We start from the raw sequence: 14,892 nt of genomic DNA on the forward strand, positions 1-14,892 counted from the left end.
TGGTTACCTACAGTGATGACTTGCTTGATAAAACACCTGTTATTGGCTTCCTTCCCTTCCTTGTCTCACTTCCCCATCCCTCTACTGGTATTTTCTAGTATCACCTCTCACATAAAGTACTTGTGCTTGAATCCTTGTTTCAGGGTCTCCTTTCGAATTCAACATTTTGAAAGAGCAAAGCAGAACAATAAATACATTAGATAATTATGAAAAGATCCCCAAAACATATTGTTAAGTGAAAAAGCATGTTATAAAGACTAGGTATGTAGGATAATAGCACGTATTTTTTTTTTAACATCTTTACTGGAGTATAATTGCTTTACAATGGTGTGTTAGTTTCTGTAGCACGTTTTTTGTTTTTGAGGTACGCGGGCCTCTCACTGTTGTGGCCTCTCCCGTTGCGGAGCACAGGCTCCGGACGCACAGGCTTAGCGGCCATGGCTCACGGGCCCAGCCGCTCCGCGGCATGTGGGATCTTCCCGGACCGGGGCACGAACCCGTGTCCCCTGCATCGGCAGGCGGACTCTCAACCACTGCACCACCAGGGAAGCCCTGTAGCACATATTTTTAAAACACAAAAAATAAAATCATATATTTCTATTTCCGTGTGTGTGTGTGTTTGTGTATGTGTGTGTGTAAATGACCATAAAATAGTCTAGTTGGGATGCACACTTATCTGAGAATAGTGGTTACCTCCGAGGAGAGTAGGACTGGATGAGAGGGTCAAGGGAGAATTTGCTTAAATAGAAAACTGAAAAATTTAAAACAACCATCTATTTGTGAATTATTTGTGTTTTAAAAAATAAGATAAAAATACTTTATAATGTGATGGACGAGCTCGTTTTACTTCAACTTAAGAACCAACACTGAGCACTGGGGATGCAGAGAAAAACAGGAACACAGTCTCAGCCCTTAGGGAGCTCCCAGAGCATCAGACAAGTAAACATCTGTGATGCTGTGTTATAAGCACCATGAGAGAAATAAGCAGAAGGGGCTATGGGAACCCAGAGATGGGGCCCAGTTAGCCACCTCTAGAAGAAAACGCCATTCCTCCCTCACCTCCCCTGTGGAGAGTTAGGTACACTTCAACCAAAATGACTAGGGTTCAATCAGCACAGCTGAAAGTGCAACAATTAAGAATTAAGCAAATCAAGTGCTTGCCACCCAGTCAGAATGCAGATGGTTTTAATAGAAGACTCATGATATCCCTGGAGGGGTGTCCCAGAGGGGGAATTTATCAGTGTTTCCGGCACCACCAGGAGTCTCCAGTCAGACAATTACATTGGTAAAATGACCTTGGCTTTTCAGATGTCCACCAGCCTCCCCTCCACTCCTCCACCCTGTGCCCTGAGACCATGCCCACTGAGCAACCTTCTGCCAATGATTTAGTTTCCTGTGGAGGCTTGCCTAGTGGGAGAAAATGTACTGACATGAGGAGGCAAATATTAAATCTAGTTGTCAGTTATATTTTTCACTGAAAGACAGTGAAGTGGCCTGTTTCTTGCTTCTGGGCCTTTATTATGAGGCCCTTAGCCCAGTGGTTCCAAGCTTGCTGCAAACACATTAGAATCTACTGCGAAGATTTAAAAAATACTGATGCCCAGGCCAGACCCCATACCAGATAAATGGGGTGGATGGATGCCAGGCAGTGGTCAGCTGCCACGTGCCTTAGGAGACTGTTGTGTATATATCTCTTCCCAGTTCCACCTTTAGTGAAGTCATACTGGTAACTTGAAATCAGCCATGGTAGAAGTTTTCATACCATGGAAATGGGTTACAAATCAGAGCTTTTTTTTTTCTTTCTTCCTAAAGAGCTGAGTGTTAAACGTTTACCATCACATCACTGAAGCCAGGCTTTCAGTAATTTTTAAAGATTCCCAAGTGATTGCAATTTGCAGCAAGGCATTGGAACCAGTCTTATTCTTTGCCTACACAGTGCTCAGTGTGGTCTTAGAGAACTTGGTTTCACCTGCTAATCTAGGAATGGCTATTTAAGGCCGCAGCTCTCTTTCTAACCTGGGACCACTGTTTTGAGGGCTTTTAGGGAGGGCAACTTTAGACTGTCCTGGAGGCTGAGCTCTGCAACTTGATGTACTGGGAGTGGATAGGTGGAAGTTTTGTACAAGGTTCCTTATTGCCCTTTTAGTGAAAAGTATCTTACCACATTTGGAGTCCAAGCTGAAAATGGATCCATAGGACATTTCCTGTATGATATTATGAAAGATGCCTTATTTTATTGTATGTCCAATGCATGTGAGTTATACTTTCAGTTATTGATTTAAGAAGTCAAAATGACAAAGGGCACCTATAAGTGTTAAACAGATCAATTTTATCACATAGTTTAAAACTTTTTAATAAAACTAAGATAAAATGTTCATCACTGATTCACCTGGGAAGGGGGAAAGTGTTGAACGTTGCCTGGCTCTCCTGGCCAAGGACATGAGTCAGGGCTAAAGGTTGGTCTTGGGGTTTGGAGTTGGGATGAATATCTCGCCCAGGGGCTGAAAGATGGAGAGGGGTAAGATGAGGCCAAAGTCCTCAGATTCATGCAAAGGGAGCTCTCGTGGGGCTTAAGCTATGTTGTTGAGTTGAGTGGAAGCCCAGCTCTGGGGATGATAGAAGGCTTCAGAAGGCCTGGACAACACATGAACCTGGATTTGTCTGGCCTTACCCAGTCCCAGCTTCTTACCATGACCTGTTTCCCTGAAGAGCACTGGGAATGGAGACACCAGGGAAAAAATTGATCAATAACCAATACCTAGAAGTGGGAAGGAAGCTACCTGTATTGAGTGGCTGATCTGTGTCAGGCACTGTGCTAGGTCTTTCATATGTTAATACATAACCTTATTTAATCCTCTCAATATCCCTTCGAAGTAGATATTTTCTACTTCAAAGTAGATGAAGAAACTAAAGCTCAAAAGTGTTAAGTGCCCAAAGTCGCATAGTCTCCGCAGACAACTCATGGTGGGGAGCCAGTTCTTGGAAGAAAGGGAAGATCACCTCCCACTTCCTGCACATTCTATTCCTGCTTTTGCATTCTGATGTCCTGCGTGCTTTTTTTAGGCTTTAAGTGCTATCCTGCTGAGTCACTTCCAACTTCTTGTTCATCATGCTCAGCTCTCGAAAATGGAGCAGAATGGAAAGGGCCAGATATTGTACTGTCTGGTGATGTGTTTAAGGGGAATTGAGTGTCCGTCAGGCCGGCTCCATGTGGATGATTCTGGGGACGTGAACTGAGCAGTGCCCGAAGTGTATTTCTCATCTGACATGTAGGACACTTTGCCTTGGAGTGTAATACTAATAATAACCACTCCACTTACTGCCCCCATGAGGAGCGGGGCAGGCCCTGGGCTTGTGCTTTCCATTATTGTCTATTTGAATCATCGCAACTGTTGGAGAAGTAAGGGATCCTCTCTATTTTATGGACAAGGAAATTCAGACTAACATATGTTAAGGAACTTGCCCAAGATCATACAGCTAGTAAGGGGCAGAGCAGGGATTCAAACCCATGATCTATATCTGTGCTGTCTAATATGATAGCCACTAGCCACATGAGGCTATTGAGCACTTGAAATGTGACTAGTATGATGGAGGACACTGAATTTTTAATTTAGTTGAGATATGCTGTTAATGCAAAATACACACCAGATTTCAAAGACTTAGTATCAAAATATATATACATATATACACATAGTATCAAAATATATATACACAATCTTTTTTTACATTGATTATGCTTAAAATAACAAATTTTGGATATGTTGATTTAGATAAAATACATTAAATTACAAATAGAATTAGTTTCTTTTAACTTTTTAATGTGACTACTAGAACATTTAAAATTTTTTATGTTACTCTCTATATTTCTATTGGACAGAGCTGATCTAAATCATGGACATTAAATAGTCACTAGACTAGTGATTTCCCAATATTTTTTATAAATTTTTGGAGCATAAATCCCCAATTTACATATTTTATTTATTTATACATAATATACATGTACACAACTCTGTATATTATGTACATTATAAAACACTGACAAAATGGACATTTTAAAAAGATGAAATAAAAAATAAGCAGAAATAGAGGTTGTACTAATTTCTTTTTGGAGCCCAGTGGCTCACTTTGTGCACCGCTTGGTGTGTGCACACATCATTTTGGAAACTCTCACACCAGACTTGGAGCTCCTTCCTGAAGGGCAGACTGTTAATTTGTGTCTCCCTTCCCCTATTGTTGCACCTAGCACAACGCCTAGATAGAGTCGGTGCTCAGTAAATATTTGTGGCAGGAATAAATAGCTCTTCATATGCCATAATTTTCTGGTGAATTGGATGTATTTCTTTATTTCACGTGCATTGAGCACTTTCTAGGTGCCAGGTGCTATACTAGATACAGGAAAGTAAAGTTGACTCAGCCCCTTTCCTCTAGGCCAGTGCTTCTCAAATTTCAGTGCATGTAAGAATCACCTGGAGGGCTTATTAAACAGATTCCTGCCCCCCACCCCCAAGATTCTGATTGAAAGAGAATAAACATATATTGCCAGGAACTTTAAAATGTATCACCTTAATTTAATCCCCAACTCCACTTGATGAGGCATATATTATTACCTTCATTTTCATTCAAGGCAACTGAAACTCAGAAAAGTTAAATTGCCTAAGTCATAAAGCTAGTGAATAGCAAAGCCTGGACTGGTACCCACTTCTGTTCTCAGAAACGCATGCAAATCTTTATTACCTTCACCTTTTAGACTCTGCCCAAGAAACCGGGCATATCACAGAGAGTGAGACAGACAAGCTTTCTGTCCTGGTCAAACTCAGTAAACAATTAAAAAATAAAGAGTTCTCAGTGCTATGAGGGAGGTAGTGCCTTGTTATACTATATAACAGAAGCACATACTCTACCACAGGGTTAGGGAAAGCTTTCCAGAAAAAAAAAAGTGAAGACCTGAACTATAAGTTAGAGGAGTGGAGTGGGGAGTGTTTGGAGCTGAAGATATGCTTGAAGGCTTGGAGGCAACAAACCATTTGAGGAACTGAAAGAAATTCAGAATGTCTGGAGTATAGAGGGTTGAGGTGAGAGATAAGGCTGCTGAGGAAGGTGGGAACCAGATCTAGCTGGGCTATTTAGACTTACTGACTTTTTTCAAGGGTAGGGGTGTGGTCAGACTTGTATTTTTAAAAGATTGCAATGCTCTCAGTGGAGGATGGATTAGGGGAGAGCTAGCCTGCAGGCAGGGAGATGCGTTAATTAAAGCTAGTGGCATGCATTTGGGTAATACTGTGGTGACCGGGGAGAAGGGTGTGTGTGTGTTTAGAAGTGTTCAAAAGCGTTTAAGACTTGATGATTGACTAGAAGGGGAGGAGTGGGCAGGCAAAAGAGGAATCAATGATGATTTCCAGGATTGAGTGCACAATTTTAGTAAGGGTAAGGTACTGTAAGCTTATTATTTCATATTTTTAAAGAAAAGTAAGATAAGTGAGGTTATGTGAAAGTGAAAGATGTTATTTTAGTAAGATTTCAATGACTAGAACTTATTAGAAAATATGGGAGAAAATTACAGTCTTTGTGGTTAAGTTTATTATTTTTGTTGTCTTCATTGGTATCAATAGCCCTATCGTTCAATGAGCGTGTAGTTGTGAAAACGAAATAACGCGTCTTTCTGCCACTATGAGGATTAGCCATGGAGGACCAGCTATAGGCTATGAACTGTCATTCTACTGAGTTTCTTCAGTGACTGTCTTGTTGAGTAACCTTGGTTGAGTTTCTGAAGCTCGACATCCCCTTTTGCTCCTATTTCTCTACACCTGATGTTTTTAAAAGGGGTAGTAGATGATTCCAATCAATGGATGAGTTGGACTCCGCCTTCTTCATCTGGGTCCCGCCCCCGTCTTTAGGCCACACCCCTTAAACTTGGCCCCGCCCCTTGATCATCGCTGATATGACAGCGAATTCGCCACAATCCTGACCTATAGGAGACCTGAAGGGTGGGACCAAGATCAGTCTTTTTTCCATTTGTCAAATCAAGTGTCTATCTGGTCCCAGTCTCATCCCACTTCCTCTTCAAGCCAATGATTGGTTGCTCTGTTCTTGGTCCCCGGCTCACGATTGGTTCTTTCGTTCCACCCCTCTCTTCTAGCTTTTGCAGGCGGGATTAGCACGCAGCTTCCTGCTCCTGCCAAAAAAATAAAAGAAGAAAAAGAAAAGAGGAGAGAGGCGAAAGAAAATGTCACGGAGATCTTTGGTGTTTAATTCGCTTTTGGTCTTGTCGGTCAGGCCCAACTCTGCCTTTTGATTGGTCTTTCGATCTGCCCATCCCGGCTCGGGGGCGGGATTTCCCCAGGAGACCCACACTCTGTCGCCACTGGCCGAACAGTGCGCCTGTCTGAAGCTCCCGGCCCGGGATTGGAGGCGGACGCGGACAGGTGGGCGTGGATTGGCTAGGGTAGCCGGTCAGTGTGAGGCGGGGGCGGGGCCTCGGCGGCTGGTTGCGCGTGTCCGCCGCTGGCTCCGCTCTATCCGGCTTTGCTAGGGGAGGTGAGTCCGGCCGCGGCGGCACCGGCGGCTGAGGAGGAGGCGGCTCGAGGAGAAAGCGGCCGCGGCGGCTGAGGAGAAAGCGGCCGCGGGGACGGAAGCCGGGTGGGGGGGAGGGGGGGAGACGGAGCAGCCTTGAGCCCTGCGGGGGCCGTCGCGCGGGGGGACCCACCCGCTCTCCCCCCCAACCCTCCTCAGCAGAAGCAGCCGGCGGCGGGGGCAGGAGTCAGCCCGCTTCCGACTGCACCCCGCCCGTCTCCCGGGGCTCTCATTCTTTGGCCCCGGGACCTTAACCTCTTCCCGGGGCGGTTCCCTGTGTCTGGGCGTCCGAGTGCTGCCCACCTCTCTTTCATTGCTCCCCGCACCTCCTTACCTTCACTTTGCCCCGGTTCTCTTTCTCCTCTCTGACCTGCCCTGTCGCCTCCTCTGCCCACTCTGTCCCTCCTGCCTCCTTCCCTGGCTCTTTTCTGTTCGGGAAAGTTTAGTACCCCCCCCCGCCCCCCCCAATCAGGTCAACCTGACGAGGAGTAGGGGGAGATGTAGGAAGGCCTGAGAGTTCGAGGGGGGGAGCTAGTTTCCCTGAACATTTCCCCCCATCTTTTCACTTTGGGGTGGTTGGAATTTTTTTCAGTTGCATTTTTGAGGAGGTGGTAGGTGTTTAGAAAAGGATGTGGGAATGGAAGGGGTAGATGAGTCAAGCCTCTTACAAGATTCCCAGGGTGGTGTGTTACCTGATCCTTTTCGCCTGTGGAGTTCAGGGGGTCGGGAGGTTTGGCCTTTATTCCCACATTCAAAGTTGGAACCTCCCCCGAATTAAGGATGGAGTTTTAGTACCCACTTGTGGCAGGAAACCTGGGGGGAAGGGGTCCCTTTTTCCTTTTCTTTTCTCTTTTCTTTTATTTTTTGGGGCAACCCACACCCTTCCACACACAGTCACCCCCAAATTAAACACCAAGATCCTCTAACTTGTCTGGATTGACTGATGAAGACATAAAGCCACTTCCGCTCCATGATTTTGGAGGTGGAGTGAGTGGGTTTTTTCTTCATTTTTAAATGGCCAAATGACAGCTTGACCCAGTTTGCTTTCCAATCAAAGGGCATTTTTTTTTGAATGTCTCTTTGTGGCGCAAGAGCCAACGCAAAAATGATGGCGGCTTACAATGGCGGTACATCTGCGGCAGCAGCAGGGCACCACCACCACCATCACCACCACCTTCCACACCTCCCTCCTCCTCACCTTCACCACCACCACCACCCTCAGCACCATCTTCATCCCGGGTCGGCTGCTGCTGTCCACCCCGTACAGCAGCATACCTCCTCCGCAGCTGCGGCAGCCGCAGCAGCGGCCGCAGCTGCAGCCATGTTAAACCCTGGGCAGCAGCAGCCGTATTTCCCATCACCGGCACCGGGTCAGGCTCCTGGACCAGCTGCAGCAGCCCCAGCTCAGGTACAGGCTGCCGCAGCTGCCACAGTTAAGGCGCACCATCATCAGCACTCGCATCATCCACAACAGCAGCTGGATATTGAGCCGGATAGACCTATTGGATATGGAGCCTTTGGTGTCGTCTGGTGAGTATCCAAAGAAAAACACAGCTTCTCCTGGTTTCTTCTCATGGTTGTCGTTGGGCAAGTCCTTTCTCATGGTTTTCTCCATGTCAACCCAAGTGGAACAAGCTTCTCAGCTCAACTGTAGGAAGGCACGCTTCCTTACCTGGTAAAGAGGCCTGATGGCATCGGTTATCTAGGCTTGTGCTTTGGAGTCATGGACAGCTTTGGTGGAGCACCCTCTGTTGAGTAACTCACATAAGTTTGTTGTCTACCAAACCTATTGTGTAGAACCTAAGCAAGCCACTGAATGGAGATTCAGTAAATAGGTGAATGCATGGAATGCTGATTTCTACACAGACCTTGGCCATCTCTCATGTTCAATTTAGTTTGAATCAGTTGCCCAATTGCAGCAAATGTCACAACTGACCCAAACTGGATTCTTTATGATAGTCTTGTCATTGGGGTATACGTTGCATAACTACTTTGCTCTTTCTGTCTTTTCATTCCTTAATTTGTGATCTTGATCCCTAGAAGGAAGATAAGGTTCATAGTTGAACCAGTTAAGTCATTGCATGAGTGGTTTATTTTAAACCATAAAGCTACAGTTGGGAAGTATGTAGCTTTAGTCTTTTGATAAGAATGCATTAAATATAGCATCACACATGAGTACCACAATTGAGGTCAGTAGACTGTAACTATGCAGTGGCCCACATTCAGTGTAATGTTTTAGTGTCATTTAGTGACTTGTAAGTTCCTGTTATCCCTTGGTTGGTTGCTGTAGTAGGAAGTATACTTTTTAAACATGAAACTTCTCTACTTCTGCTAGTGCTAGTATACTTTTTAAAGTCCGAGGGCTTCTTAAATGCAACATTTTGTCTATTTGTCCTTCTTAGGAAGATTGGTAGTTTATAATAAAATGTATTTCTCATTGTAGGGTCCTATTTCTTTCAAAACTAGAGTGAACTGAGCTTTTCCCCCCAAGGATTAAGTATTCTGGTGTGGATAGATGAATTGATGTTTTCAGTGCTTCAAAAATAGATTTCTTCAACTATACCTCAATTTAAAAAAAGAAAAGATTCTTGTTAATGTATAGAAAAGCCCTCATCACCACAGGAGAACGAACTCTTTGGGACTAGCCTGGTAAATGTCTCCTTTCGTTATTGCTTTTCAGGCTATAATTGACATGTTTCATTTTTGCATTATATCTGACCATCTTTATTTACATTTCAGAATTTATAAACTAGGCTACTAAGTGATCCGATCCGTCTTTTTTTAAACTGGTGAAGTCCAGTGTTTTCCCAGCAAGTTCTCCAAGGTGTGTGGGATTCCTGGTGGGAAAGAATGCAGCCGGTAATGGTGCCTTTTCAGTCTCTGCTCAGGGACCTGCCTGTTCTTGCCTTCCTCTCGTCCCTTCCATATCCTGTCCTCAGGGACTGCACTGTGAACTGCTGTTCCTTGTCCAGCCCTTGAGGATTTCAAAGCGGGGGGGGGGGGGGGGGGGAATAAACCGGTTTGTCAACTGATTTAGGAGGCCAGGTTAAAAGAGAAACTGGATTCTAGGACTCAAAATAGGGGGGGGGGGGGGGCAGGAAAAAGATCGTTCCTTGCTTTAAATTTTGTCATTGATTTACTGGAATTTGTTTGGATTTTCTTAGACCTAGATGCTTTCTTTCATTTTAGTGCTTTGCATACAGTACTAAGAACTAGAGATGCTGAAAGGGAAATGGGTTGCAGCATTCTTGACTATGTTCTAAAGATGTTATTCACCTACATTTCTATCAAATGGTGATGTGATTTGTAGAAGTTTTAACTTCAAGTTGGTGCTAAGGGAATTTTTTTTTAAGGGGAGGGAGATGAGGAACTGTAGTGCTGAAACATATCCCACAGCAAACATTCTGGTAGTGGGTGTTCTGAATTACCAATACATGAAAATCTGAATGTGTTTGATTTGAAACCATTCTAGGTTCTTTCATTGATCGACCCCTTCTACCACCCATGGAGTTCTTTCCATGTACTTGAAGTACCTCCATATCTGTGCCATCTTCCACTGTACACCAGTTGTTGTGTGTTTGCCCTGTCTGACTGACTACATTTGTAAGCCCTATGAGGGTAGTGACTGTGTCTGCTAGAGTACTTCTTTTTTTCCCCAGCACCTACCACAGTGTTGTGGCATCTTTGCTGCTTTGGTTATTTGATCTCCTGGTCAGGTCCTCCTTTATTCTTTAATCAAGTTTTTCTACTTAGCTGCATTGAATGTTTTTATCAGCTGTTACAGGTGAAATACAATTTGATATGAAAGAAAAGAGGAAAGAGTTCCAGGTGTGTGTTTTAGTATGCAAATTCTTTTCTATTTTTATATTTACATATTTATGAATTGCTATCTGAATTGCTTATTATATTTGGAATTTGACTGCTATATGAAGTAAGATTACTAAAACTAGAGATCTGAACACCAAACCACAGTGAATTGCACTAGTATTCTCAAACCCAAGCTAAAGATATTAGTGAGCTTTTTTACTTTTTAACTAACTGAATGAAAATTTTTCATTTTAATTTAGAAGGCACCTAATGAGTCTGAAACAACTATTTTCTAAAGTGATTGAAATGGAACATAAGAATATTCTCCTAATGATACATCATTTAATTCAAAGCACCATATAATACTTGGGCATTATAAGATTCACTTAGACTCAAATACGTTTAATACATTTTGCAAGGATTTTTCTTTTGACATAGCATATGAAAAGAAACTATATCTGCTCTCGTTTCTTTTTTTGGACATGTACCCAGTGGTACTAACTGATGGCTAAATATGTTGCATATAATTTTGAGGGATATTATTGTTTCTCCATGTAGATAAGGAGAGATATTTGTAGAAGTGATGCAGCATTTTACCATTCAGATTTATCACTGAACAATTTAGTCTGCCAGGCTTGATTTATCTTTCTGCTGAATTTAACTATTGGAATAACCTATCAGTGTTGGACAGTTGTGTAAAAGTAGTGAATTACATATTACCTTGCTGGTAAAGGTGGTGCTTTGACAGTTCAATTAAGGTTTCATTAACAACTGTCTGCTGTGTTTTATCTCAAAGTAAGGTTTCCAGTTTACCTAGTAATATCATGGGGTAGCCTGAGACACATTCATTGCCAATGACAGAATATTGTTCATGGGTTATCAAAGCATTGTATATAATTTGACCTTCTTTATCAGAAAACAAGGCTTTCAAATGCCCATATGGACATTTTCATAATGCAAAACCAAAACACAAAACAACTCACAAACAGGAACCTCAGTTGTTTGGTGAGAATAATGTAAATACCTTCTTGTCTGTAGTTCACATTTGCCAGAGGAAAGTAAGTTATACTGTTCTTAAAGATGTATTATAACATAAAGGCTTCAGGGGCTCGTGAAGTGTATGCTTTTGAGAATTGGAGGAAGTTGACCCCATGAGAAAGGTTTGAGGACCGCTAAACCCAGGCAGTTTTGACATTGGCAGCCGAAAATATCAGATTGAATTAATGGTACATATTGCCACCTTAATAAAAGTGAGTCTGGAAAAAGCTTCTTCTTTATAATAATCAGTGTTTTTTTACTTATCTGATTAATTGAAAGATCAAAGATCCTGGGATTCATTCAGTCTGTTGTCTTTGCACTCCAAGTAAAGTTGGAGAACTTTGAATTTTATTATTCTAATTCCTTCAGCAGGTTTCCTTTATTTAAGTAGTTTGAAACTTAGGCATCACTGTACTGATACTTAGTTACTTACTAGCTGTGTGATCTTGATATATTGTTTAACCTCTCTGCTCCTCATCTATACAGTGAGGATAATACAAGCACCCATCTCGTACAATTGGTATGAGGATTAAATGAGGTAATCCTTGTAAACCAATGAGTACACTGTCTAGCACACTGTAAGCACTCAATAAATGTTAGCTGATTTTTATCGTGGTTACTTTTGGTAGGAGAATCAAACTTGTGTAAATGTGCATAGAAGTGGCTTCACATAAGATCAGATTTATCAGGTAAAAATCAACATGCAGACTATTTTTTGGAGGCATGACTTTAAATACCATAGGGTGTCCCCTTAGTTGTGCTACATGCTGGGGAAGTAAGGAGGGTTGAATTTAGAGTTAGGGTAAAATATTCTGTCCAATTCTCTCAATTAATTAAAAACAAATGCATAGAAAAAACATAATATACATGTTTGTATGGACTTGGTAGGTGTTTAGCCAGATCGTCTGTACTGTTTTAGAAAGTATGGATTTCCATGCCTGGAAGGACATGAATTTTTTTTTCTCAGAATGTAACAAATGAAGGACATCCTTATTGTCAAAGTTCAGCTTTAGTAGAAATTCATTTTACTTGTGTTTTTGGATGAAAAGGTGTGAATTGCTAAAGAAGATCACAGTGAGGCAGGGGAAATGTGTGATTTAATCAAAAATTATTCAGTGTAAATCCTTATGCATGGCAGAGATTGTCTAGCTTGCTCATCTTGTGAAAATTAGAGGCATCATGTATTTTCTGATGTTTTCTCTCGTCCTCTTACTCCTCAAATAGCAAACTATAATTTGGAAAAATGGGGAATGCTTTTGGGATAATTTTGGGAAAATGCTGGAGTTAGTTGCATCAGAAAGAGTGGTATGCTAAAGTGTATTGTTATTAACTGTGTTTTACAGGTTGAGAATCTGTAGTATTGAGAAGTTTCTCTATCAGCCAAGATTAACAGCCACAGCTGGATTCTTTGGGGGGGTCTGCTTTGTGAAAAGAGCTTTGAAGAAGCAGAGCCTGCACCATAAAAAGGAAACGGTTGCTCTTCCAGACATAACAAAGCATCCGTGTGAAACTAGAAATGTGGAAATCTATATTGTTAGTTTTAACTACAAACGAACTTACTTTTAGAAACTGCAGATTCATTGTCATAAAGCAGAGGAGGCAAAGAGAGAAAATAAAAGTAACACAGTCTAATGATATTGAACTGGTTTCTTGGCGAGAGAAACTCCATAGCCTGTAACACTGGAAGTCATTTTGTACTTGGGCTCCTGGACAAGATTATGCAGATTTTATTCAAAAACCAAAAATGAAACAAAACCAAAACACAACAAAAGAAACTCATTGTATTCTTAGGGAGAAATGTCATGTTCTGCTATTGAATATCAGCTTAAAAGAAAAAAGATGATTTTTTTCCTAAAAAATACGTTTCAGAAAGAGTTGCCTTTTCAGACAAGCTAAAACAACAATATCCCTCAAAATTACATGCATCTTTTTTAGGTATCAGTTAGTACCACTGGTGCATGTCCTGAAAAAGAAATAGGGGTAGATATAGTTCCCTTTCATGTGCTATGCTAGAAGAATATTTGCAAAGTACATTAACTGAATATTTACTTGAGTCTCAAGTTCTGGGATTTAATCCTCAAAATTTAGGCAACTGTAGCATTGTTGTTCCTTGATATAAAAAGCCATCTTCTAATGGAGTACTAGGATATTTCATTATCTTCACAACTTGGAGCATTAGAGTTTCACTGACTTCTGTATGTAGAATTGAGTGTCTATTCTTGGTGGTTCTTATTAGATTTGTTGATGTCCTAGCAGTTTAAGAATCAACTGTTTGTTTACTGTAAGTTTCCTTAATATGCTGATTTGATTTCTTTGATGGGAATTGTCAAAGCCAAAGAAACTTTTCTATTTGTCATCCAACCAAACAGAAAGAAGTCATTGGATAGAAGCTCTTTCCATTATAAGATTATATTTGGGTTTTACTTATGATTCCCTGTGCTTCCATAATACTCACGTGAATTATTTGTTGATTGGGTCATCTAATGCAGATCAACAATGATTTCCTAACTAAAATAGCTTGTCAGTTTGATCCTTTTGTTGCTTGGGGGTAACAAAGAGTGCCTGAGGCAACAGCTGTAATACTGTGAATAAGCATGTGACAAGTCCTCATAGACCTAGTCAGTAGTTCTAAGGTACCTAGCCAAGAGACATTAGAAAAAATTCTGGCACTTTGGCATTATGAAAAGATGACTTCTAAGGAAACTATACTGAGTTCAACTTTAATAGTTAATTGTAATGGTGTGAGTAGAGGGACTCTGTACAGGGAATTCTGCCTTTGATCATGATTGGTGCTCTTTACCTAAACCCAGTTTCACATCTGTGTTTTGAATTAGTTTGGCTAATTAAATCATATGGAAGGTTTTGACACTGTTGGAAGTCACTAGTCAAAGTATTTTTATTGTCAGCCTGCTACAGACCAGCACTGTTGTAGGCACTAATGAGGATATTTCGTTCTATTACTAATTTAGCAAACCTGTTTCAAATTTCTGCTATTATCTGTACTGTGCTTGGGATATAAAGATGTTTAAGTCACAGTGTTGCCCTGAAGGAGCTTACAGTTAAATAAACAGTATGAAAAGTGATACATCCCTGCTCTCAGGGAGTCTTGATGGAGAATTGAAACTAAATTTGAAACCGTCAAAAACATAAGGAAAAATTATTTTCACTTGTTCTTATAATACTCATTTACTGTGTGTTGACTGTTTGCCAGGCACTGTGCTGGATGATAAGGATTTAAAGGAGATTATGATCTAGTGGGGGAGAGAGATTTGTGAATGGATAGTTGTAACTCACTGCCATAAATGCAGCAATAGAGATACTCCCCGGGAATACAGAGGAGGAATTTCTGTGGAAGGTATGGATGCTTCCTAGAAGAGGTAATACCTCAACTACTGAGTCTTAAGAATGAGAGAGTCGGGCTTCCCTGGTGGCGCAGTGGTTGAGAGTCCGCCTGCCGATGCAGGGGACACGGGGTCG

At 41.7% G+C, this 14,892-nt stretch overlaps 1 protein-coding gene across 1 annotated transcript in view; it reads left to right on the forward strand.

Annotated features, from left to right (window-relative positions):
• The first annotated feature begins 6,875 nt into the window (after positions 1-6,875).
• The window catches only part of NLK (nemo like kinase), a 155,891-nt gene continuing 147,874 nt past the window's right edge, over positions 6,876-14,892 (forward strand). The window contains exon 1 of the mRNA XM_007452402.1: positions 6,876-8,100. Within this exon, the coding sequence (XP_007452464.1) occupies positions 7,643-8,100 (458 nt within the window). The 5' untranslated portion in view covers positions 6,876-7,642. The remainder of the gene's footprint in view (positions 8,101-14,892) is intronic.

The sequence above is a fragment of the Lipotes vexillifer genome, unplaced genomic scaffold (assembly GCF_000442215.2).
Source record: "Lipotes vexillifer unplaced genomic scaffold, Lipotes_vexillifer_v1.1 scaffold216, whole genome shotgun sequence".
Lineage (NCBI taxonomy): Eukaryota > Metazoa > Chordata > Mammalia > Artiodactyla > Lipotidae > Lipotes > Lipotes vexillifer.